The following is a 26,727-nucleotide window of genomic DNA, read 5'->3' on the forward strand; positions in this document are numbered from 1 at the left end:
TTTAACATTTTTTATTGATTTTCCTTGAAGAACTAACTTTGATTTTACTGATTTTTCTTATTATTTCATTGATATCTGCCCTCATTTTTATTCTTCCAATTCCTTACGGTGAAGTGTAATGCATTGATGTTAGACTTAATTTTCTAATATGATCATGAAATGCTATGATGTGTTTCCCTTTAAAGACTACTTCACTATGTTTCATATTTTTTTTATAGATTTTAGTATTAAATAACCTCATTCCTAAATTTCAGTGGTTCCTATAGCCATTTTGTTTTATAAAATACTTTGTTTTTCAGGCTTATTATTTCTTAGTTTTGAAAAATAAAAAAGCCAAAATTGAGAAACAAACTGGTGTTCCATTAAACATAGAGTGGTGTCAAGAGATGAGAAATTATGCCAAAGAGAATTTTTCCATAATGTTCGTTATGTAAGGATGAAATGGGGAATGACATTCATAGGGACGGTCATAAGCCAAGGTTACTACAGAATGCCATAGCCAGTTCCATTTTGTGCTAGTATACTTGTAATGGCTCCTATCAGTAGGTTTTATTTTTGTTTTTACCCAAATTCTTAAATCACATTGGGAACTTTTTAAAACTGATTTCCAGTGTTCACCAGCCCTACAGAGTGTGCTGACTATTTTAAGATATTGCTTGATTATTATTCTTAGGTTTGTCTATGTTCAGGAACTATGGTCCTGTCCTGGTTACTTTCCTTTGACCTTTGACTTCTCTGCTCCTTATCACAGTATTGGCAACATTAGAAGAAAAAGTACTGAGAATTGAGTGTGAGAGTGTAGAATAACAAACTTACAGGAAACAGTCTTAGCATGTGTGAAACTTCAGCTTTGACCATGCTTTATCATTGCTAGTTTGCTAGGGATCAGATCACATCACACCTTCATTTCTTTTTGAAATTATTCTTTTCTTGTATTGCTCAATAAAGAACTAAATCAATAAGCAAATTTATTGAGTACACTCTATGCTGGGTAACAATGATAATAATTCTGATGGAGAAAGAAAGTGGCTTCAAAAAGAAAAGAAGAATCACGTTCTCCTCCTCAGAAGTAAATCACATTAGTTCAGCTGTGATTTTTCACTTTCTACAGTTTCATTGTTTCTAATGTAGAGTTAGAATGTGCTTACTAGGTTGCCTGATTTAAATACATTAAAAAGGCCACAAAATAGTTCTGAATAATTGGTACTTTGTCTCATCTTCATGAACTTCATAACCCATACCTTTTTATAATGGACTAGACCAGAGAAATAAGTTCCTCTTCCCACAATTAATGGATTTGAATCTTAACAGGAGACATATACAGATTGCTTTTTAGTAACTTAATGTATATAGTAAACATGATCATTAATAGTATTGTATGTAAATGTCTAGTTGTTGGCAAAATAATATACTACTTAGTTTTCAACTTGCTCCAAAAGTTACATAGTTATTAACGTTTCACATAATTAAAATACAATAAAACATAATTGAGAACCAGATAACCAAGTGGTTGATACTGCTGTGTAGAATTTTCCCGTATCTCCTATCATTACTGAGAATAATAATCATCATTGCATCGTGGGCATCTGGAATTGTCAGCTAGTAAAAAATTATCATTAACAGGATGCTGGATAATGACCATTTTTTGTTATATAAATCATAATGCAAAGGAGGAGAATCTTGGAAATTGGCATTTTACAATCAACTTCTCCAGATCTTAAGGCCTGTAACTTAATTTTTAAAAACCTGAATATAGCTAAAAACCTATAACACCGTTTTTCAGAAGATTTAGCACCATAAAATAGAAATTTATGTGAAACTCCTTTTTCAGTCTTGACAACAGATAATATGTAATCTACCTGAACATCAATTAATATTTTAGCAAACGAAGACTGTAGGCTATAGTCTAATCAGTTTCTTCATGTAGAGTTAAATGCTGCAAAGTGAATACTGTTAAAATGGTTCTTGAATTAGTGGTTGTTTCCGAAAATTATGATTTCAGACCAGATCGGGTAGGGGAAAGTAAAAGGCAGGCGGAATTAATAAATATTACATTGCTCTAATGGTTTGATAACAGTTTGTTCTCAAGAATAATTTTAACATTTCACTTGTCCTTCCCATAATGATAAATTACAATATCCTTGAGGGAGGTGCTGCCTATCCTAATGGTTGATGGGGAACAATAAGGGAGATGGGTCACCCATCTAGCCCAGCAGAATCAATACTGTGAATTTAAGAATAACAGATACCATGGCCAGAACACTCCATACCTAGTTTAAACTGTGAGGTGAAAAGTATTTATCACAGATCTAAGCTATATCTAAAATTATTGCAGAGTCCCCACTAATGGGAGTAAGGAACATAAAAGAGAGAGTAACTCCTTGGGGCCCTCCCTGGTGGCGCAGTGGGTTAAAGCACAGCACTAAGAAGCTAAAGCGACTTCAGCATGAGTTCCATCCTCGCCTGCCCCAGAGGTGACTCATATGACGTGGCAGACCTCTCCTGACACCCCACTGCTCCCCACAGCAGTGTACTTCATCAGTCCACCTGTTCTGCTCCCTACACTGTTTCTGGTGAATCCTCTCACCACCTCTGCACCTCTGGCCTGTACCGCAGTTCTGTATGCATAAATAAATAAATCTTTGAGAAAACAAAAAAGGGGGAATAACTTCTCTTTAGTCTACAACTGTTTTTAAGAGACCCAAGATAAGAATAAATTCTTAAAATGTTCCTTAACTGTCATACTAGCATTGCCTGGAAACTAGAAATGCAAATTCCTAGGCTCTGAATTAGTAACTGGAAAAGATGAAAAGCAGGAACTTGTATTTTGATAAATCCTCCAAGTGATTCTGAGGCATGCTCAAATTGAAAACTGCTGTCTAGAAATATGATGCAGATCAAGTCCTTGTGAAATAATGGCAAGTATTCAGCATCACTAATTCTAATTTTCAAACAGCTGCTGCATTGGGTTTTAGTTAATGATCTCCAAACCCAGCTGGAGTTGAGTCCTAGTTCCTCTTTATTCTTTTTACTTACTAGTCAATGGAGCGCCAGGTGCAGTTGTTGAAGTGTGAAAATAATTCAGTTTTGTAGACAGTGTTGGCATTTTCTTGATTTTGAAAATGCTGTAATCTTGGTGTGGTATTTATTTCAACAAAGCACATCTATTTTGATGGCAGTTTGGACTTCTGCTAAAAATTGAGGAAATCAGAATCTTCCTGGCAGTTTAATGTCAAAATTAGTGTTTTAGCTGGACTATAGAACTTGCATTTCTTTGTATTTTTCCTGCAGTGGTTATTTACATTTTTAACAATTCTTAAGTGTCTTCCCTGAGAAACCTACTTTCTACCTTCTTTACATAGCCTATGTAATCACATCTTTACTTTTAAAGAAACATGTTCGCATTTAATGAAGCATATTCTAACTATAGAATATGCTTTGTGAATTGTAAAACTTGGTAAGCCCTCCAAAAACATTCTCCAAAGGCACATTAGCAAGATGTAAAGCAAGGATATATGTCTTCTGCCTAGCTGCCTTATCTGTTGAAGTATACTAAACTCTACTTAAAAGTAGACAGTGCTGTCAAAAGAATTTAAAGTTTTCATAATAGGTAAGAACATGATCATGCGATGATATTGCAGGATTATTTTGTTTATGCATAAACTAAAAGTGTTGTTGGTCGGAGAGATTTTTAAATCAAAGACCGATAGTCTTAAAACTACCGGTTTTTGATGCTCTGTCCTTATCTCTGTACTCAGTCTTTGTTATCTCATTTATTCCCTTGACCTCAGCTGCTCCCTTTGTGTTGTGAACCCCTAAATTTCTGTCTTTAGCTCAGAACTTTCTTCTGAGGTTTACGTCTTCTGTAATGTACATATTACTACCTGGATGTTTTGTGGGCACCTCAAACTTACTGTGTCTAAATGGGTAATCCAAGTTTCCTTCAATGAATCTTGTGCACATATAGGGAATCATTTATGTAATAGTCTATTTTGCATTTGTTCTTGACCTCAGATTTTCATCCAGCACCTCATTCTCCATTAAAACATTATTCTGCCATTTTTTGAAATCTTCCAGAGATGTTTCACATGTGTTCAAAAAAAAAAAGAAAGAAAGAAAATGCAGATATATTACCTGCAAGCATCTGTTGCTCATCTTTTGTATAATTGGCTAGCCGGGTCATCATCAAATATCATTGCCTCTGCAGCTGCTCCAGTAGAAAATGTCAGAAAGTATGGAGCCATTATTGTGCCATGATTGATCCTATGTTTCATGTAGAAGTGGAAGAAAAATCTCTCTCTCTCTCACACACACACACACACACACACACATACATACACCACCCATTTCTTCCTATTTTCTCACTGTGTGTGAATCTGCTTTGTCGCCCCTGTGTGGAGCTGGCCATGTACTAACTGTCCGTTATTTGCCTTTCATGATGCATATTTATTGCTTGGAACCAATGCCCACCCCAGGACTTCATCACAACCGCTGCATCCAGGTGTCTGCTGTATGAATAATATTTACCAACATACTTAAGAAACTGTTACTTTTTTTGGACCTTCTGTTTTAAGTTTAGTAACTTGATACAAAAGATTTTGAGGTCCTAGGGAAGGTCAAGTCACTGGAAAGAGAAGCTTGATTCTTTGAATCACTGTGAAAGACCACCTCCCAACCAGGAATACTCACATTGGCACTTGGACAAGAACTAAACTTTATTATATAGTAAGCAATTAAAAATGTATTCTAGTAGCTGGTGTTTCCTCACTAAAACAGTGCTGTTGTGTGTTACATAGCCCTTTGTTAAAGCAGTTCCTTTATCATCTTCCTGCTTTCCCTTTCTCCAAAAACTTGATGGGGCTTTCCACGAGGCTGGGAGGGAACAGATACTATATACCCCCAGTTTACATCTTTACTGTTAACGCTTTCTCTGACTGATCATCTTAAGTGTTTTAGACTTGACAGCATTTTTATCAATGCTCAGGATACAAACCATTGTGAAAATAATGGATTTCCAAATATCCTGGTTTTCTTTCTTCTGCCCCAGTTGCTCTTCTGCTGCCTTTAATTCTAAACTCAGTGAGAGATACCACTCTCCTCTTCAGTACTGATCCTTGAAGACTGTGTCTTACACTCTTCCAATTCCCTCATCTGTTTTTTTCACCTAAGCCATTAATCCAGCTTTTACTAGTTCCCAGCTTTTTTTTTTAAGATGTATTTATTTATGCATAAAAGAACTGGAGTACACGCCAAAGGTGTAAGAGGTGAGAGGATTCACCAGAGACAAAATGGGGAGCAGAACAGACAGATGTACTGAATTACACTGCTGAGGGGAGCAGCAGATGAGACAGGAAAGACCTGCCATGTCATCTGTGTCATCTCCCTGTCCAGGAACTGAATTTGTGCTGCAGTGGCTGCGGGTGTCTTCATAGTGTTGCACTTTAACCCCCATTGCACCGCCAGGGAGGGCCTAGTCCCCAGCTTTATCCTTCTTGCAGTTACCTTCCTTGTTCATATTTACTTTGTCCTAAGGCCATCAATATTTAACACAAAGCAGTTGACCTGCCCTGCATTTCTGGAATAAATCCACCTTGATAATGGTAATTCTTTTTTATATATTGTTGAATTCTATTTGGTAATATTTCACTAAGAAGTTTGTCATCTATATTCATGACGAATATCGATGCATAGTTTCCTTTTTGTGCTATCATATCTTTCTTTGGCTTTGTATCAGGGTAATATTAACTTCATAAAATGATTTGGGAAGTATTTCCTTTAAAGACTGTAGAATTCTCCAACCATCTGTGCCTGGAGATTACTTTTTTGGGAGAGTTTTAAAATTATAAATTCACTTTCCTTAATAACTTAAAAAATAGTCATTATAGGCTCTATTGTGATAAAAAAGAATCTTTCCTTCTGTCTCTTTTACTTAATCTAGCATACAACTTTGTGACTTCAATGCTGTGTAAAATTTAGGTTGGCACATTTATTGCAATGTTTCATATTTAGCTTGATTATTATATTCTTTCAATAAGTAAAGGTCTTTAGTATCCAGTCAATGCAGAGATAGGTGACTATTACTGTTATGAATAGTCTTTTAAAAGACTTGAAGTTTGTTGGTAATCTGCCTCTGGAAAGGCTCTTTGAGCTGAGCTATGTGCTTTCTTCAGCAGGAGTCTGGGAGAGCAGGAATTGCCATGGAGACCATGTCCACCTTCGGTGTTGGGCACATTAATGAGTGGCCTATCTATAATTTCAGAACTCTCAGATTGTACCCCATATTATTTGTAAACTATGTGTTTTGTGGTGATTCTGAAATAGCTTCGATGGCAGTGTCTCTATAATTCATTACTCAAACATGAAAAAAACCATTACCTCAAAATACATCTTAAGTATTTTAAATATACTGCCTACTTGCTGTAAGTGCACTACAAATGTGTTGTAAAACTTCTCTTTTGATTTAATGGAGCCTCAACAAAAGCTGTACTAACTCGAGGCAGAACCACTTTGATAAAAAAAGAAATAGAACTGAATTCCTAGTAGGTGAAAATATGGCAATATTGCAAATAGTCTCATTGGTTTTAGACATTGTCACAGGAGAAAAGAGAGGTTTACTATCAACATTAGTTAATGTTATTGTTCAGCTAAGTAAGATTTGATTTTATAAAACACTACTATAAAATTCTCTACATTCTTTTCATGTAGTTTGGGCATAACACAATGTAATTAATTATCCTGTTTGTTTAAGCAAAGTAAAAACATAATATGTGCATAAATATGTTACTTGAATGAAGACAAATGACTTACATTTGCATATTTTCATAATAAGAAAAATTTAAGCATGTAAAGTACACAGATCATAATTCCATACACATAAAAAATGATTAATTTTAAAACATGTTAGTTTCATGGTCCAGCTAGAGTTTTATCACTTTAAGAAATAAAAGCCTAAGACTAAATAGCTTCTTTAAAAAAAAATCTTTTAAATCAATTTATTAGCTAATTTTCAAAGCAGTATTTAGATATGTTAAAGTTTATAGTTATAGTTCTTTAGTCATTATGTTTCTGTGTGTAACATGGATATTTATTTAAGAAACAAAGCATAAAATCTACTTATTTTACAATTACTTGATTTTAACAAAACTGGTAAAAATAAATTAAGCTTTGTTGATCATAGGTGAATTTTTTTTTTTAAGATTTATTTATTCATACAGAACTGGGGTACAGGCCAGAGATGCGGAGGATGAGAGGATTCACCAGAGACAGAGTGGGGAGCAGAACAGGCAGATCAATGAAGTACACTGCTGAGGGGAGCAGCGGGCGGGCGGGTCAGGAGAGGTCTGCCACACCATAGGGATCTCCTCCAGGGCAGGCGGGGATCGAACTCATGTGAAAGTGGCTTAAGCTTCTTAGTGCAGTGCTTTAACCCGCTGCGCCACGAGGGAGGGCCCCCATAGGTGAATCTTTTAAAGGTAATTTTACACACGTTTGGATTGCTGGAGGAAACCTTCCACAATTCTGTCAATATCTGAATGTTATCAGTGCTATTCTATTCCCTTTGGTGGGGTGGGAGGGTTGAGAACAGAGGAATGCCGTAATACCTTTTGACTATGATAAGAGCGTGAGGTTGTTTAAATCCTTTAAAATCACTGAATATTAAATGTTTATAGGCTCTCAGTAGATACTTGTTGAATATCATCTAAGACAACTTCTAAATCCTATGCATTGATAGATGCTTATGGCATCATACATTACCTGACATTTATGTTCATTTGGGAAGCACTGTCAACTTGAAATTTTTTTTTCTAATGTGGTATATATTTTTAAAGGTCTCTCCTAGATTCTTTTCCTTTCGATGTCTTAGTCATATTCTGTGATTTGCCTTTTTCTGTTGGACCCTTTAGTTTTGATATTTCCTAAGATTCTGTCCAAGGTGCTCTTACCATGCTGTTCTTGATTACCGAGACAGTTTTAGTCATTCCCATGTTCACCTCTCTCCATATTCCTAACCAACTCTTGCAAGGAATGAAAGGGGGGAGGAGGAGGAGGAGGCATATCCACAGAGACTTTGGATACATATGTATACACTTATATAGAATATAAGTGTCTCCTGTTTTGCAGCGCCCACGTCTCGCCCACGTCTAATGCCCTCTTCTAGTCAGTAGAGCTGGAACTTTAATGCACATCTTTTAAATGCAAATTCTCACCTCAGGGTTTGCTCTCTGTAAAGTAGTAACCACATCTTCTGAACCAAAACTTAAGATACAGGGTCAGACAATATTTGAAGCCTGAACTTGTGGTGATAATTATACCACATTGCATTTTCATACCATTTTATTAAACTTATGTCGTTGACCTTTTTGTAGGCCGATAATAATAGCCATATATATAATGTAAAATTGCAGTTTTGACAAGTATAAACTGTACTATGGGGTATATTTACATACATTGTGTATTTGTGTGATTTCTTCCCTTGCAAATGATGATTCAAGTCAATGTGAAGGTTGAGAAGTTCAGCAGGCAGGGTAGGGTAGAGAGTTGAATTGCTCAAGGCTGGTGAGGGGTGAGATGGCTTGTACAGATCTGGTGATAGGAGGGTGCATGCTGTGAGGGGCAGCTGTCTCTGAGGACAGTGATTTGTGTCTTAAAGACATTTCCCCCTTCATTTTTTCCTTGTCCCTTATATTCCTTCCTTACTCTAAAAACAATTCAAAGTTGTAGTTTACATTAAATGGGGAGTAGTAGGAAAGCCAAGTATATCTGCTTTTTAAACTGCATGGTAGACAGTGTTTTGAATTAGAAGAACCATATTGTTGCAGAAATTAATTTTGCCTGGGCTTATTTGTAATGCAACAATGAAAAAAGAAAAGTTTTGTGATGGTGTTATTTCTATTCTGATTACCTGAAACTCCCAACATTTGTAATCTCTGCCCTGCCTAATTTACATAAACCAGAGAGTAACTAAAATTTGAAAATCTTGACTGAAATTGTAAGTGATTTATAGGTGCATTTTTTACTGTGAAAAATTTAGTATTCTTTTTAGTCTGTCTTTGTGTACTTGAGAAATAATTCAGGCTATAGAAATCCTATTAGAATATAAAAGGACTTTTGACCTACACTGAAGAACTCTGGTCTGTGATACTTAAACTTGATGACTGTTTATTTTTTGTTCTTGATATGCTTTTGTATTATCCTTCAAGATAATTCTGAACTTTTCATCCTCAAATATATTTCCTCAACTCTTCCTACCCAGATCTTGAATAGGGAAATTATATACCAGGAATAGAAAGTGATTTTCAGTACTTTTATAACATCTTTATAAAACTAAATTTATACCTTTTTTCTTGCAGAAAGGGCTATTGCAAGACATGAAGTCCGAGAAATTGAACAACGGCATACAATGGATGGCCCTCGGCAAGATACAGCTTTAGATGAGGAGGAGGACATGGTGATCATTTATAACAGAGTCCCCAAAACTGCAAGCACCTCTTTTACCAATATTGCCTATGACCTATGTGCAAAGAATAAATACCATGTTCTTCACATCAACACTACCAAAAATAATCCAGTGATGTCACTACAAGATCAGGTAACACCATTTGGGTATTACATAAATGTTTTCGGACAACTTTTCACTCAAGTTTTCCTTCTTAAATGTCCCTAGCTCAAAGGGCAACACATTTAAAGGAATATATAGGTCTTAAATCTCTTAGGGGAAGGTACCAATGAAACTTTTCTATATTTCTATATTTTTCTATATTCTATAAATGTATATTTGATACATTTCCCTGCATACAGTATGTATTCAGATACGTATGAAATAAATGGGTATGTTAATATCTTGAATTTTTGAAAAGAAAAAGGATGTTTTTCAGTAAAGTAACTTGTAATATGATTAGCAAGATGTCCTGCAATAAAAAATCATGGTATGTCAAACTTATGATAGAGAAATCCTTATTTGATGAATGCCTGTATCCTCTGTAGCACAATTTTGTGACTAGGCTATTGAATTATCATTACAAATAGTAATGTGACCTTTTTTTTTTTTTTTTAATTTTCTTGGGAACTTTATTCAGCAAAGACTGAAATAGCTATGTCCTGAGTTTGTGTGTTAAATTGTATTTTAACCAAAATTTCAGGGAGATAGCTGGAGCACTATTTGCAAAAGCATATCAGTGGTTGAGGCCGGAAGATCGTCTTCTCTCCCCACTTCCTGAGGCTTTTTAATATAATTATGCTCACTTTTGCCCATGTATTCTGTCTGGCTCAGTTGCAGTCTTTGAGTTCATCAAAAACTTAACCAGTCACCTGATGAGGTCAGTTAGGAATCTACAGAATCATCACTTCTAATGACAAACCCCTTATGGTTTCCCAGCCTCACCAGAGGCACAACCCAGGCATAGTGAGCACTGTCACTGGCAGCAGAACAAGCCAGCCACAGAGCAAAGTGGCAGTAAGGCAGCAGAATTCAAACAGGAAAGAAATTTTCTCTTATTTTTTGAAGATTTATTTTACTTATTTGTGCAGTATAAGCCCGAGGGATGCAGCAGGGTGGAGAGGATTCACCAGGACAGAGTAGGGAGCAAAACAGGCAGATCTACTGAAACACTGCTGACTGGAGCAGCGGATGAGACAGAAGAGGTCTGCTGTGCCATGTGGGTCAGCTCTCTGTCTGGGAGGGATCGAATTTGTGCTGTGGTGACTTTTGATAGCTTCTTAGTGCTGAAAGTTAACCTCTTGTGCCACCAGGTATGCCCAGAAATTTTCTTAAGAAGCAAATTTACTACCACTTTAGAAGTAGTAGCACATATTTTGCCTATACCTGGAGTTAAAACTAGAATTGCAAATATGTAAAGTTCTCTGCAAATATTGCTACATGTAGGATTGACTGGAAAAGATGATGTTTGGAAATACTGTTTAAGGTGAACTATTCAGTCCTAATGATATCAGCATAACCTTTTTAGAAAGTTATCTGTGGTATTCATACAGTTAGACTGTATCTATTTGAAACTGAAGAAGTTTTATTATTACAGAATTGATTATTACCTCACAGTCCTTACACTGATGCAAGAGAATGATGTTAATACACACAGTTAACTTCCACTTTCATGCTAGAGAGCTGTTTGTAAGGCTAATAGTATATGGCATATCATCTGCCCATATAATTCTTGGCTTTCTGCAGTATCCTCAATTACTCTTTTTCATGGGACCAAAAGTCTACATTCATCAGCCAAAGCAAATAACTCTTTCTGTAGATGAGAAGAAACATGAGCTTATTTAGCTAAGTGGGTCATAAAAACTATTCATTCTGTAATATTGTATATTTCAAGGCCAAGTATCCTAAATAATCAGTTTTTATACAGTGTGTAGTTGATTTTAAACCTATTTGCATGATTGCTTTTTAGAATAGATCTTGGCTTAAGAGGAAAATTTAATGCTTACATAATGATTTTAGATTTCTTCGGGAACATTTTTTTGAAAACTTCTGTGAACTTGCTTGGTCAATTTTTAGAATTATGTTGTATTGGCTTTATGAAGTTGTCTGGCAGCAGGAAGATGTCTCACAATGACAACTACCATTTAAATCTGTAGAAACTTGCCACAAATGACATTTACTGTATCATGTAATGGTACAGTTTTCCAGTTGCATTTGGAATATGAAACAAAGCTTCATATTTTCTTTCAATTGCTTGATCATTACGTGTGTGTGTGTGTAACAGACAGATAGATATATAGGCAGGCCATCAGAAGAAAAGCATAAACATTACCTTAAAAGCATTACATTTCATAATCAGCTGCACTTAACACATACTTGTATGGAACTGAGGAATAGTTTTAATCATCAGCTGACACACTTTAATAAAATTTCAGCTGGTAGTTCAAAATCTAATCTTAATTAAGTATGATTATATACAAAATATTTTCTAATATATCATATCAAAATTGTTAACTAGTGCCTTGATCTAGAAGCAGTTCCTCAAACAAGTCATAGTTACTGCATCCCTTTATTTTGTGTAGCATATTACATACATTTTTATTTTATGTTTGGTAAATATCTAAATGTAAACTTTTAAATTAGAATAGATGTCGAGCAAATAATTTATATATATATATATTTTAAGATTTTATTTAGTTTTGCATACAGAATACAGTCCAGAGGTGCAGGGGCAGTGACAGGATTCAGTAGTCAGAGTGGAGAACAGAACAGGCAGAATGACGAGGTACACTGCTGAGGGGAGCAGCGGGCGAGACAGGAGAGGTCTGCCGCGCCCTGTGGTTCACCTCCGGGGCTGGGGATCCAGCTCACACTGAAGCAGCGGCAGCTCACTTGCAGTGCTGTGTACCTAACCTGTTGTGCCACCAGGGAGGGCCCTGTAGCAAATAACTTCTTAAATATTCCTAGAGCCCATTTTGTATAAAATACTTTGATTTTAACATAGCGTTTTTTTGGTGTTGTGTACTGTTCTCAACTGCTTTACTATTTAAATAAGGATTAAGTGACCTGCTTTGTTCTTTCTCTAAGAAATAGTTTCTAGTTAGTATCTGGTTCAAATTACAGTTAAGATTTTTATTAAATCTGCTGAAGTCATTTGAAATTCAGTTTGCTCCTCAAAATTTTTTCTAATGTAATAGATGACCACATTTTCTTTCCTTGCCTACCAACCTCATCTGTCTAGTCTGTTTAGTATCTGAGTATATTTTGAACATACTATATTAGACCCATACTTAATCATTTCTCAACAGTTTTAGAGGCAAAGCCCAAATATTTCAGTTTGGTGTGAAACTATTTAATGTATAGTAGCTGTGTATATTCTGCTTTCCTTAGAAATAGTTGTCAGCTCTGCATTCAATTCTTCATTCCATTCATTGGGGAAATAACAAAGAAATTTTAAAAATAAGACCATATTTTTCAAAGAGCTTATTACTTGGGAATGTAAAACATAGCTGCAGGAACTAGGAGTGATCAAGAAAACATCCCTTTATGGTAGTGACACCAAAATGTTTAACCGACAATGCTCCTCCCCAGAATGTTTAGCTTGGACCTCACTTTGAAGAGATAGTTAAGTCCATATATTATAGAACATATTCTAGAACAACTGCTCTGAACTCTTTTACATGGCAGTGTTCTGACACTGGAAGAGTTGGAATGTGGTGCAATATCTCTACACTTTAAGAAAGTAAAGAGGCTGTGAAAACCATTGTCTGTGATTAGATTCTTGAATAGACTTGTCTGTGGTATGAGGTACCCTCTTAAAAAAATGTTTGCTACTTGCTACTTGATTTTAAATGATTCAGAAAAATGTTAACTGGGGGGTGGAGGGTGGGAGGATATTAACAAAACAACCTTGGTGGAAAAAGTACAGATGTTGCCTATTCTCTCAGCTTTTCCATAGTTTAGGTTTTTTTTTTTTTTTTTATTAAGAAGTTGGGATAAAACAAGAAAAAATTGAACATGGACATGAAAAAAAAAACATTTGAGGATATATGGCATGAGGAAACTATAGTAAGAATGAGGTGGACTCAGTCCTGAGAGTTTGATATTTGAGAGGATTTTATTCATTTAATATGCAAGAATAGGCAGGAGACAACAACGTATATTTTGCTATCATGAAAATATCTCTGCAGTAAAAAAAAAACTCGTCTTTGATTAAGTGTTAAATAGGTGTAAGTGGTTGCATCTTTTATAATCAGTTATTTTCATATATTTAGGTCTGTAATCATGTTTCACTTTTTTGTTATGATATGGAAAATAGTCAGCATTTGCAGTCTCTGTAGAACAACATAGTAATTTCTTTTTTTCTTTCAACTTGCTGTTAAATCAACGTCTGATCACTGCATTAGCGCCTATGGCTTGATATTATTGCCAGACATTGGTTATGCAGAGCAATTCTCTAGATGAGTGCTGCTGAACTATAATACGTATACTGTAGTCATCAGTTGAAATAGAGGTTCTGATGCAGAAGAACCGTTAGGGATCCTAATATTCTGAGTTTCCAAAAAGCTCCAATATAGGTATTTGTCCTTGATTCACATTGCAGCTAATGGAATTACAATGTTCCTAGGATGGTGAGGTACTTATCTTTAAATTCATCTTCATACTTCCCAAAATTAACCCAAGTACCTTCTGTAGGTCAACAGGCCCCTTTTAATCCAGCCCTTGTTCATTGTTCCAGCCTCCTCTTTACTAGCCACAGTGAACCGTTTGGCTCATTGAATACACTTAGAAACCTAGGCATTTTCTGTTAGAATGTACTTCTTAAGGCATCACTGACAGACTTCATGTTATCCATTTAAGATTTCAGCTTAAATGATACCCTCTTAGAAAAACCTTATGTATTAAATATGCATTCTTATGTATTAAGTACCTGCTCCAAGTTACAGTGTATCATCATTCTTTCTCAGTTCTTCTTAAAACTTATTGATTTGCTTACTGCTTTTTCCTTTGTTATAAACTGTAAGGACAGAAATCATGTCAGTCCTGTTCATCACCGTATCTCCTGTGCTAGGAACAGTACCTGAGTTATAATAGATACTCCATAAATTTTTTAATGAATAAATAAATAAACCAACTTAGCTTCTAAAGTAATTCTTAGTTAAGTATAAGACCATGATATTTATTGGCAGAGGGAGCTCCTCTGATGTAATATGATATGCCTTTCCCTCAGGTGATTTGGGACACACACCCCCTCCCCCAAAATAAAAGGACTGAACAACACAGTTCTGAACTTTAGTGAAGACATTGTCCTATTTCTGCTGCACATTTTGTAGATTTTATTATTTCTCAGTTTTCCTTTTCACATAGAAACCTGCTGTTCTACTTTAGTCTCATGAAACTACCCACAGCTGTATTATGGATGTTTATTTTAAGTATATGCCTGAGTAGGAGTTTGCTATATAGTAATTACCCAAGTTAATAGTAGTATTCATTCAATATGTAGTAATTACAAAGTTGGAATTTGGCCAGGGTGTTCAGGATGACATTCTTACTTTTAGTTAGTGAAAACAAGTTCTTCTATGATCACAGATAATCATAATATTGAGATTAATCATATTAAGAATGTAGGTTTAAATACACTTAGTGAGATGGCGCTTTCTTAGCATTTTTTCTTGTATCTTGGCTCAGGTCTGACTAAACTAGCAAATAAATCACATCAACACTACCTACATTGCTTGTGTTTTCCCTAAAGGTCTCTTCTGATTACTTGCTAGCCTGATTCTACTTGAGTTATAAAATCTGACAAAAATCACAGTTGAGGATCTGCTCCAGGCTAGCCATAAAAACATCTCTTTTCATGTACTATATATCTTACTGCTACTTCTGAAACATCTTTCTTGATAGCCTATTTCAATCAGCAAATGGAAATACTCTTTGAATAAAATCACCATGCTGCCTTTATTTCTTCTTTCCAGGCCAATTTTCTATGTTTTCTAGTCTCTTTAATTCATTTGTTACTTCCGCTCCTTTTTTGCCTCTCATTTGTCCATTCATTAGTGCCATGTGTAATCAGTGAGGATGTATAAAATTGGACTGAGTAGGAGCTTGCGTGCCCAGTCTTCATTTCCTCTGAAGGCTCTATATTCCAGAGCTTTATCTCAGCGTCTTGGGCAGAAACTCTCATCACAGAGGAAAACCAGAAGAAAACGAACTAGAAAACAAGGCAAATGATGGAGGAAGGGTAACAAGACAGAGTCATACTAGACAAGAGGGGAAAGTGAAAAGAGTAGAGAAGGGGGGGATTCTGAAGAACCAGAAGGTCAATAATAAACATGGATAAAAGAAGTGGCCAAATTAGTACTTTGAAGAGCAAACTTTAAAGACATACTATTCTACAGAGGTGTGAAGTTAATTAAGTTATATTCTTGGAGGTCACTTTCAGAGAAGAGATTTGGATGCCAGGGAGTTTTCAGTAGTTGTTAAATGACATTTCTAAGTCCTCAGACTATTCTTCATGTTAGTGTGATGGCCACTTTAGTTTTATTACATCATTTGTTTGCTCAGTACTTTTTTATCTTCCCTATAAGGGGAAGATAACTCTCAGATCAGCATCTTTTAATTCATTGCTTAATTGTAAATCACCCACAACTTTATCAATGAGACATTTTTTAACATACTGCTTGAAATGTTGAGCTGAAAGGAAAAATATATATATATGCATATATTATGTAGTTTTCAGTATTCTCTTAGTTGACAATTAGAGAAAAGATTCTGTGTATTTTATATACTTTACCAGGCAGGAGTGTACAGAATGTAAAAGCAATAATATCCCATGTGAAATTTTCTCCTATTGTACAACCATTTCTCAACAGTCACTTTGACTTAGTTATGCCTTTTTATTGCCTGAGGAACTGGTCAAAAAAAGAAGCCTAGTCTAACTGTCTATATATAAGACTTTATTTGGAGTCAAGATATTTAAAAACTTTTTTTTTTTTTTAATTGAGGTAACATGACTTTACAGCACTGCATAGGACTAGGAGGTATCAGAACACACCCTTCCACCTCTAAAAATACTGATTCTGTAAACCAGAGAGTTAGACACTGGTGACTGCAGCAGAAAAGTCATGCCTGGTTCTGTTCTCTGCTTTCTGTTCTCTGTGTCCAGCTGGAGACACAGCCCTATTTTTCATTTTGTTGGTATTTAAAGTTTGTTTTCTGGAATACTTTCTTTCTAGTATGCTTCAGGCATCACTCTGTGGGGGTAGAAAAAAGAGGAAGACTAAGTGGGCAGGGTTCATTCTGTTCCTGTATCCCCTTCTGTAGCTCCTAAGATTGTCTTTAGAAATTTGCTTTTGTTCAGTATACTTTCTTCCATTTTATAAAAACAGAAAATATGGGCCCTCCCTTGTGGCGCAGCGGGTTAAAGCACTGCACTGAGAAGCTAAAGCCACTTCCGTATGAGTTCGATTCCCGCCTGCCCCGGAGGTGACCACATGGCGTGGCAGACCTCTTCTGACCTGCCCGCTGCTCCCCTCAGCAGTGTACTTGGTCGATCTGCCTGTTCTGCTCCCCACGCTGTCTCTCACTGTCCCGAGCTTCTGGCCTGTACCCCAGTTCTGTATGCATAAATAAATAAATCTTTAAAAAAAAAAGAAAAAAGAAAATATGAGAGTATACTCTTGCTACAGAGTGTTTATAGACCGTACTTCCTTTTCAGGCACTACAAAAACAGTCCTCACATTAAAAAAAAAAAAAAAAAAACTTGCTACAGAGTGTTTATAGACCGTACTTCCTTTTCAGGCACTACAAAAACAGTCCTCACATTAAAAAAAAAAAAAAAAAACAGGAACTAGTTCTTGGGCCTCCACTTGCTGAATCTTGCCCTCCAAATGGGCCGCTGAGGTGGCCATCACATGGAGATTCTCTGGAAGTACAGATTCTGAGGCCCTACTCCAGCTGTACTCAGTCAGAATCTTCATTTTATCAAGACTCACAGATGATTCATTTGCACATTAAAATTTCAGAAGCCTTGCAGCAGTCAGATATATTCAGCACCCTGGGCTCTTCACCCACATTGCAGGACACACAGTAGCAGAAATATCATTCATCCTTAGGACAGTTTAGTTTAATATTGACCGTCCTTAAGAGTGGTGGAAGGGCAAAGGACACATGAAATGTAGACTGCCTCTTATTTCCATCTAAGTCTTTCACCATAGTATACTATAGATTTGTGCTATGATACTCTCTAACATTTATCTTATATAACACTATTTACTCAGACTCTATAATCTATCATGTCCTTTTAGTTGTTTATTACACCACAATGTCTATATTAAATCTCAGCTTTTGAAAAGCTGAAGTTGCTAATTTTGTCTGCACACCCTTGATCCAATTCCTTTTTCTCTTAGCCTTCTCTTCCCCCTTTCATTTTTGGTTGAAAAACTTAAACTGATTTTTCATACAACCTAATGTATATATGTATTAAGTGGCAGTTATAAAGACTTCATATTCAGCATGTAATTTTTTAAGGATCAATTTTGAGCCATCAAATTATTTATGTTTTCTTTTGTCATTTGATATTTTAACTTGGTGTCTCATTTTGAAGAACAAATAGAAAGAAACACAGTAACCTTAAATCACCTATATCTTGGTGAGGAAACATTGAAAACATTTGCTAAAATGTAAGTGTGTATTTTCTAAGGCACCCTACTTTTGTTGTCTATAATATCTCAGATTTTATTGTGTATGAGAAAGTTACTGAGATAGGACTCATTATTTTTTCTTCTAGCATTTGAGTTGTTAATGCTTATCATAAAAAATAAAATTCTTCTTGGGCCCTCCCTGGTGGCACAACAGGTTAGGACGCAGCACTGCAAGCAAAGCTGCAGCTGCTTCAGTGTGAATTCAATCCCCAGTCCTGGAGATGATCGCATCAGACCTCTCCTGTCTTGCTCGCTGCTCCTCTCAGCAGTGCACTTTGTCAATATGCCTGTTCTGCTCCCCACTCTGTCTCTGGTGAATCCTCTCACCACCCCTGTATCTCTGGCCTGTACCCCAGATCTGTATGCATAAATAAATAAATCTTAAAAAAAAAAATTCTTCTCCTAGAGGATCTTCCATTTCCCTTAGTTCACCTCTGACATGTGGCTGCTTCTTCGCCTGACAATATCCAGGAAGTGATCATTACCCTTCATTACTGTTAGCATACTAATTCCATACTCCAGAATATCTCCGTCTGAAGTCTGTTCTCAAATGTAAGTGAAAGACCGATAATTGTTGAGATTATGCATTGGTCGGGCTTTTGCCTTAGAGGCTGAGGTCACCAGGTATAGATGCTTTGAGTACCCTCCAAGGTGTGAGGCCCTTTCTACCCTGACCCCACATGTTACTGCAAATCCAGAAGCTACTCTTTTTTTTTTTTAAATATTTATTTATTTATGCATACAGAACTGGGGTACAGGCCAGAGATGCAGAGGGTGGGAGGATTCACCAGGGACAGAGGGGGAGCAGAACAGACAGATCTACGAAGTACACCACTGAGGGGAGCAGAGGGCAGGCCAGGAACGCGCCATGTGGATTTTCTCCGGGGCAGGCGGGTATCGAACTCATGAGAAAGTGGCTTAAGCTTCTTAGTGCAGCGCCTCAACCCTCTGCACCACCAGGGAGGGCCCCAGAAGCTACTCTTAACCACTCTGGTTATCATGCACATACTGCTATTCAAAATATCATTTTTTTTTGAAAAATGGCATATTACTTCTTTGCAACAGGAGGTACTTAGGCTTATTTCTGTATTAACATATTCTTTAAGAAGTTTTTTACTGCATTGACACTTAAAGAATCATATTAACTGATCTTTTGCATACTTTTAATTATCATAAGTTAAAATAGCAATATTTAGATATTAATTTTTTATTTTAGTGATATCACATCTTTAATATTATTAAACTTTTTAACCAACAAATTTAAGGTATCTGCTTTTTACTCTTTAAAGTCTTTTGATAATCATTCTTAATGATTTTGGTTTAAGGACTGGTTTTAATTTTATTCATTTTATTAATAAAGATAAATTTGCTGAGATAGTTGAATTACAGTTGAGAATAAAGCTGACATGCAGAGACTCTCCCAAGCCAAGTGCTGCCCATCCACAGGAGATGTACTCACAATACAATACTGTAAAAGATTGCATTGTTTTCTGAGTGTGGACAAAGTAGCTCTATATAATGATTTGTAATTACAGATCACACATACTTTTCCTCAGATGAAACTTGTATTTCAAGCACTTTAAATGTCACACTTTGCATGATTGATTTTAAATGCTTAAATGAAAGAATTTTGCTATCATCAGTTGTCAATATCTTTATATTATACTTAACTAATGAGTGTGCTTTCTTTTTTTTAGGTGCGTTTTGTAAAGAACATAACTTCCTGGAAAGAGATGAAACCAGGTTTTTATCATGGGCATGTTTCTTATTTGGATTTTGCAAAGTAAGTTACACCAAAATCATCCACTAAAGAATGCCTTGTACTTCAGCAACCTAAAAAGAATAAATTCACATTTTGGATTTAAAAATATGTACTGGCTTGCCTTTGTCACTTTAGAGAAGTAATTTAAATATTCCTTTCTAATGTTTTACTGCCCTCTAGTGTTCATAAAGTGATAATTGTCAAACTAATCTTAGAAATGCAAGGTCCATCAAATTTAGGCAATAACCGATGAAGTTATTTATAATTATTACTTTTATGTTTCCTGTATAGCCAGAATGGCACTATTTCATGAGGATCCAGATTTGAACCAAGCAACAGTTTATGATTATCAAGTCATGAAGAACTGAGAAAGCGAAGACCCTCACTCAGTTCTTAGTGCCCTAGTGCATGTGTTTCTCAAATAAGAACAGTAAAGTGTACATTACCTGGATTACCAAGTTTTAGCTTTAAAACTGTGATAAATACCAAAGAGAGGGTTTTTTTCCCCCTCTTAATGGTGGTTTTTCTTTTATTTTCTTTCATGTAGATGTCGGAAACTCATTTTCCTTGCTGGGGGGAGGAGTAGATCAGGGTGTTTACATCATAATTCTTGCAAGAAGAGTTCATAAAACTGTAGTCTGACTAACAATATCGGCTCACTGTGTTGTTTCCTAGAGCTTTTGCCATATTAAGAACTGATCAGAAAACTGATCAAAAGGAATATTTTAAATATATTCAGCTTGCCTATGCATTTGAATGTGGGTTTATTTCTTAATAAGATCCTATATTAACTTCAAGAACATTAAAATTTTTTTATGTACCTTAGACATGTTCACTCAGTCTTTTCATTAACAGTCCTCACTTCAACATAATACACCCGCATGTTCTTTGTCAATTTTAAAGAGCATCCTGTGTAAAAATTGAAAATTATTTTTTTAATCCTTTGTCAGTTTAACACTTTAAATTTGAGAAATTTAGTGAGCTATTATTGGTTCAGTTTGATACTATGTCTCAACTTTTCAAAAAAAAAGGTAATTATAAAGGAGTCTCCCAGATATTACATACATAAAACAATATATTGTTATTTCTTTTTATTTCTAATTCTTCCCCCAGTACTTATGATCTTTCAATAAAATGGTGGCTTTAAAGTTAGATGTACATTTTTCTATAAATAATTCATACTACAATATTGAAAACATTTTATAGGCAGCTTTAAAATAAACTAATTATTTTTCTTTGCAGAGGCATTGAACCAATTTCATAAACTTCACTCATATGCATATTTTCCCTAAGGGCTGCATTATCCTTCAATTGAGTGTTTGTTACCCTTTCACCTAAATGATTTTATTTTTTTCCACACACAGCTTGGTTTCTAATACTTGAAATTTTCATTATTAAAATAATATATTGAGTGCTTTTGCTTTTGGCAAAAGTCTTGTACTTAAAATGAAGCTCTGGTATATGCTGGGGTTCTTGCAGTTGAAAATGTATAAAGCTTTTGGAAAAGATTAATCTCATTTATTAAATATTAACATGAACATTTAAAGGTTTGAATATTTTCATGATCAGTCTCATGTTATTGGAAATGAAAGTATTATGAAATTTCACAAACGTTTACAAGATTTTAAACAAATACTTTTAAAATCAGCTAGAGGAAGTGTATTATGATATTTATAGTCAAGAATTATTGTAGATGTAACTAGTGTCCTTTAATCACCATACTCACCACAATTGAATAAAGAGGAAAAAAAAAATCACCTTACCACTTTTTAAGATACTTTATACTTCAAAACATATTCTGGACTGGTATTAGTACTTGTGGAGTTCATTAAAATACTTGTTTTCTGGAAGATATGGCTATACTTAGTGTAAGAATTATTTAATCTTATAATTTTTCAGTAGCTTTAGCAGAGACACTGAGAAAGATTGTAAACCCAAGAAACCCCAAGACACCCAGGAAACAAGATAAAGATGAAAAATTCTTTCTAGTTTAGACTGATCACTAAGAAGTATATATTTTATTTGTAAGCCTTTTTCTGCTCAAACCAAGATAATAACAAAAATATCTTCTTACATGTTTCCATTCCTGTCTTTGCCTTTCTCCTTTTTGTCTTACTCCTGATGGTTGATTTTTTTTTAAAAGCACATTTCCTAGTTCTTCCTATCTAGTTTTCCCTTTAGTATTCATTTGCTGTTTTGCATAGCATATTTATGTTTTTGTAAGCATAATAAATTAATATCATCAGCTTAGAACTTTTCCAGTTTAAACGGAAATTACATAGGTTGGACATTTTCAAAATGCCCTAGGATCACATGATATAAAGTTGAATAAGTTAAATTCCTGCTCCCACTGAGTCCCTTGAAACTTCACTTTTTTTCTGTAATTATTAATCAATTCACTGTGTCTTATCACAAACAGTAGAGAATGTTACATATAACCCTACTGTTAGCTACTGTTTAGCTGTCTAGAACCATTTATTAGCAACATCAGTACCACTTTGATTTTCTTCAGATTTTACAAAATGAAACATGAGGCTCTCTTTATAAAACCTTTTCTGGTAACATTTTCCTCTATAAAAATTCAGTTAAAAGGAAAACTGTTTTCATGCTGGTTTCGGTCAGCTGAGATTGTCAGTGACCCAGTCACCTAAAGGTCACTCGTCTGCATCAGTCTCAGAAAGGTTTTTGGAAATTATTCTGGACACTATAGTTTAATGTAGGCACTGGTCAGTTCTGGAGCAGATCATTAAATTCAAAGTGTCGTAGAGAAAAACAAAGTGACTGTGTTAGGTCTGAATAGATTGCTAGTTTCTAGATCCTGTAAGATTATCTCTTTTACCTTGTACTCTTCTGCTGAACCAGTTGAAGATTGAACCTTTGAACCTTTTTGTAGAACTTTAAGCTCCCTTTACAACACAGATCTGCAAAATAACTAAGGAGCAGTTACTGGAGTCAGACAGATCTGCAGTTACATCCACCTCGTTCCCTACAGTGCTGCAATCTCAGCCATATTCCTTACAGGTTTTAGTTCCCCATCCCCTTGGAAAATGATAATTAGTGACTTTAGTTACCTGTGGTTATGAGGTTGAAATGTGATCATGAATGTGATGCACTTAGTTCTTTGTCTCACACAGAGCTGTGTTAAGCTCTTTTAAAATTCTTTTCAGTTGCCATGCAGTCTTACTAGTGTTTTCTTTTTCTCCCTGTCCCAATGTCTGCTAACCTCTTTTCCAGCTCTCAGTTAAAATATCATCAAGCCTTTATCTCTGCCGCCATTATTCTCTTTTGCGAAGGTGACCTATTTTTATTATCAGCCATCTAAGCAAGAAACTTGAGAGTTGGCTTACACAATCCTTTTCTTCACCTTCTACTTAGTCAGTCACCATGTCTTTGGAATGTGGCTTCTTTTACTTTGCATAATGCTCTTAAAATTTGATGTATCAGTAGTTCATTCTATACTATGTAGTATTCCATTTTATGGATGCACCACAATTTCTGTCCTTCTCCTTATTAGTGATTGCATAAGCTGCTGCATACAGGTTTTGTGTGGACATATTTTCACTTTGCTTGGGTTAAAACCTAGAAGTGGAGTTACTGGATTAAATGAAACTATAGTAATTTGCCAAACTCTTTTTCCCAAATGGAAGTATTATTTTGCCATCTCACCATCACCACTGTGGTTGAGACTTGAGAGCTCTAATTGCTAGGCCTTCTTGTCAGTTTTGACAATAAAATGTTCTTTTAAAGAGATGTATTATTTTAAAAATAATTTACTCAGAATATTACCATTATGGGACTAACAAATAACAGCAGATCATTTATTATTTTACAGTTAAGACCATAGGAACTTGCCACTTCATGACTTTGAAAGTCTCTATGAATGTTTTAGGGCTAAGGGAGTCTGGAGTAAATATGTGTAAGATATTCACGTCCTGAGTGAGAACTCTAGTTAAACAGAGATGTAAATCCAGAATGAAGAAGAAATGTCAAAAGCGTAATCCTTACCAGAGGCTGTTCAGCCTTCTTTCAGCTTTATCATCTTCCATATAGGCTTTTTCTGGTCAAATGACAAAGTGCCTTTCAAGTGTTCTGAGTGTTAGCATGTTTTATTAACCATTTGTGATGTTCATTTATCTCTCTAAGCAATCTATAGAGAATAGTTGTGAAAAAAATTAGCCTAGTTTGTAGTAAGGTTTCTAAAACGTCTTGTTACCAACCTACTGCTCAGCTGTTTCCTTCCTTTTGATCTTCATACAGTATCACAAATTCCTATTAAGTTTGTTCTTCTTTTCTTTGGAAAGTTATATTCTAACAAGTCAGTGGAAATTTTATTTTCTTGAAGTTGAAGGTGGCTTTTCCTTTTTTCCACCTCCTGAGAAACACTCTGGAGGAACAGCTCACACTGGCCAGTGAGTCCCCAAATGTATTTGTTCCCTTGTAAATAGCTATCTGGTTGACAAAAGAATTAAACCTACAGCCTGAAAGGTGTGCTTGTTTCCTAACCATTTGGGCTGAATGGCCCAGATGGTATTTTTATCACACCTGTTTTCTGTTATAATCTCTTCCTTTCATCTCTATATAACCTTATCCTGTTTTACACACAATGGTTCTTACCTATTTTCAGAATAAGTTCACACATTATCTCATTAAAATCATTCTTCATACTTATAAGTGCTACCAAAGCCATGCCAAAGATAGTGAAGAGGATTTAGTGACTGTCCTAACTGAAAATAAAGGCAAAGAATAGAATCAAGATAACTATAAGGTTTCAAGATAGAGAAAGCGAGCAATTAGAACAGAGGCAACTGGACAGTTCTAGAATCTGCAAGGATTGCGAAAGTCAAAGACTTCTGTTTACTTTAACTATCCTTACCTAAGGAAACAATACAGAAAACAGAATGTCTCTCACTTCTGTCTTGTTAAATAAACATTAGCAGTCAACTCAAATAATTTCACTTATCTAGACTTAATGATTATTGTCTAATCATGTTTGTCTAATTCAGTGGGTCAGAACTAAGAAATTGTTGCTATATAAAATGGAAATACTTTATGTAAATCTGGCCAGTCAAGTTTAAAATTATTTTTCATTAGATGTTCCTTTCTTTATCTACAGTAGTATGGCTTCTCAACCTTGTTGCTAAGATCAAGTGTAGTGCTTTTATCTTCAGCATAATTTTTGAATACTTATTTCTTATTTACTTTATTATATAGCAGCCATAAAATATTTCCTAATTGCCAAATAATCATTGTGTTTAAATAGTCCATGTTCTTCTTTCCATATAGAGTCAAAACCTCAAACTTATAATTTGAGGATACCCCTTTACAGAATGAAAATGTCAGTTTCACCTTCTTAATTTTGTTCTATTTTTAGATTTGGTGTGAAGAAGAAACCAATCTACATTAATGTCATAAGAGATCCCATAGAGAGGCTAGTTTCTTACTATTACTTTCTGAGATTTGGAGATGATTACAGACCAGGGTTAAGAAGACGAAAACAAGGAGACAAAAAGGTAATATTTTAGTTTCACAATTTTTATAAAGATAATTGTTTATGAAATAGAATATGTGCACACTTTTAAAATTTATGATCCATTATAAGTAATGCTACTTATTGTGAAAATGTAGAAAAGAACCCAAAAGTATAAAGAAACCAAAAGTACTTATAGTTAATATTTTGGAGTGTACATAATTTTCTGTGACTTTTAGAAATGTATTCACTATATTCCAGGGTTGAGTGTCTGTTTTATGGTAGTTCTATTAACATTTTTAATTATTCATTATTAATATGATGTATTTGTATATGTTTTTGGATTCTGTTAGTCTTGATGATGGCAGTTTATACTGATTTGTGACTTCCAGTTTGAGGGACACTATTTTGCAAAAGCAGTTTACTTTTTCAGGCAAAAAGAAAGAGCAACAGTTCTTAGCTGACTCAGTTTGGGTTGTCTTCTCTTTAAGTACACCCTCCATAGTAGTAGCATCAGAGTTATTTTTCTAAGAAACCAAACTTACTGAACACTTTTATGGTGACCCACCTTTACTAGGATCCTCATTGCTCGTGGGGTTGCCCTGGCACATGAGAAACAATCTGATAAAATTTGAAACCTATTCTCTTTACCTCATTTTACCTCAGATGCCTTCTGCATGAGCCCCACAAAATGTTACCATCCTACAAATGTATTGCTTTATAATTTTTATAAATGTTCTTCCCTATATTTAGAATGACTTCCCTTCACTCTGCAAAACTCTTTGTCCACCTTTTAAGATACACCAGAAATGTTACCTCTTTCATAACATCTTTTCTGGTGCATACAAGCAGCTAGTCATACATCTTGCAAGATTCCCAAAGCATGTCATTCATATCTCTCTTTCTCAAGCATTTATTTTGTGGATTATTTCTTTATATAAATGTCTTCTGCAAAAGGTCACAAACTTGCTGGACAGGTTATATTTCATTCATTTTTGTTTCCCCAAGTACTTAGCAGAGGGTTTACTCTCCTATTTTGTAACTAAAGTTTTACTTAATATAATCTCTGTCCAGTATCTGGATATTAGGAATGTTAAAGAATGAGAAGTCTGCATTCTAGAACTGATAACTCTATAGAAAGCTAGATAGATAAATTAGTTCCCGAACTTTTTTTTTAGTTTACTCAAAAGTAGTTAGAACTTCCTTTAAAAACTGAGAATACCAAAGAACTTTTGTTTATATGAGCAGTATCTATTGAAATTTACTAGTTTCTTGAGAACTATACCATTTCTTATGAAACTGAGAGGATTTTAAAGACCTTTTCATAAAATTGTGGAAATTCTTCTATAATACTATACTA

General features: G+C 35.1%; 1 protein-coding gene across 1 annotated transcript in view; it reads left to right on the plus strand.

The window, feature by feature from the left end:
- The window catches only part of HS2ST1 (heparan sulfate 2-O-sulfotransferase 1), a 136,057-nt gene that overhangs the window by 97,059 nt on the left and 12,271 nt on the right, over positions 1–26,727 (plus strand). The window contains exons 2-4 of the mRNA XM_004679185.2: positions 9,351–9,589; positions 19,836–19,921; positions 25,272–25,410. Of these exons, the coding sequence (XP_004679242.1) occupies positions 9,351–9,589; positions 19,836–19,921; positions 25,272–25,410 (464 nt within the window). The remainder of the gene's footprint in view (positions 1–9,350; positions 9,590–19,835; positions 19,922–25,271; positions 25,411–26,727) is intronic.

Source organism: Condylura cristata, unplaced genomic scaffold (genome assembly GCF_000260355.1).
Source record: "Condylura cristata isolate star-nosed mole 26May11 unplaced genomic scaffold, ConCri1.0 scaffold00008, whole genome shotgun sequence".
Lineage (NCBI taxonomy): Eukaryota > Metazoa > Chordata > Mammalia > Eulipotyphla > Talpidae > Condylura > Condylura cristata.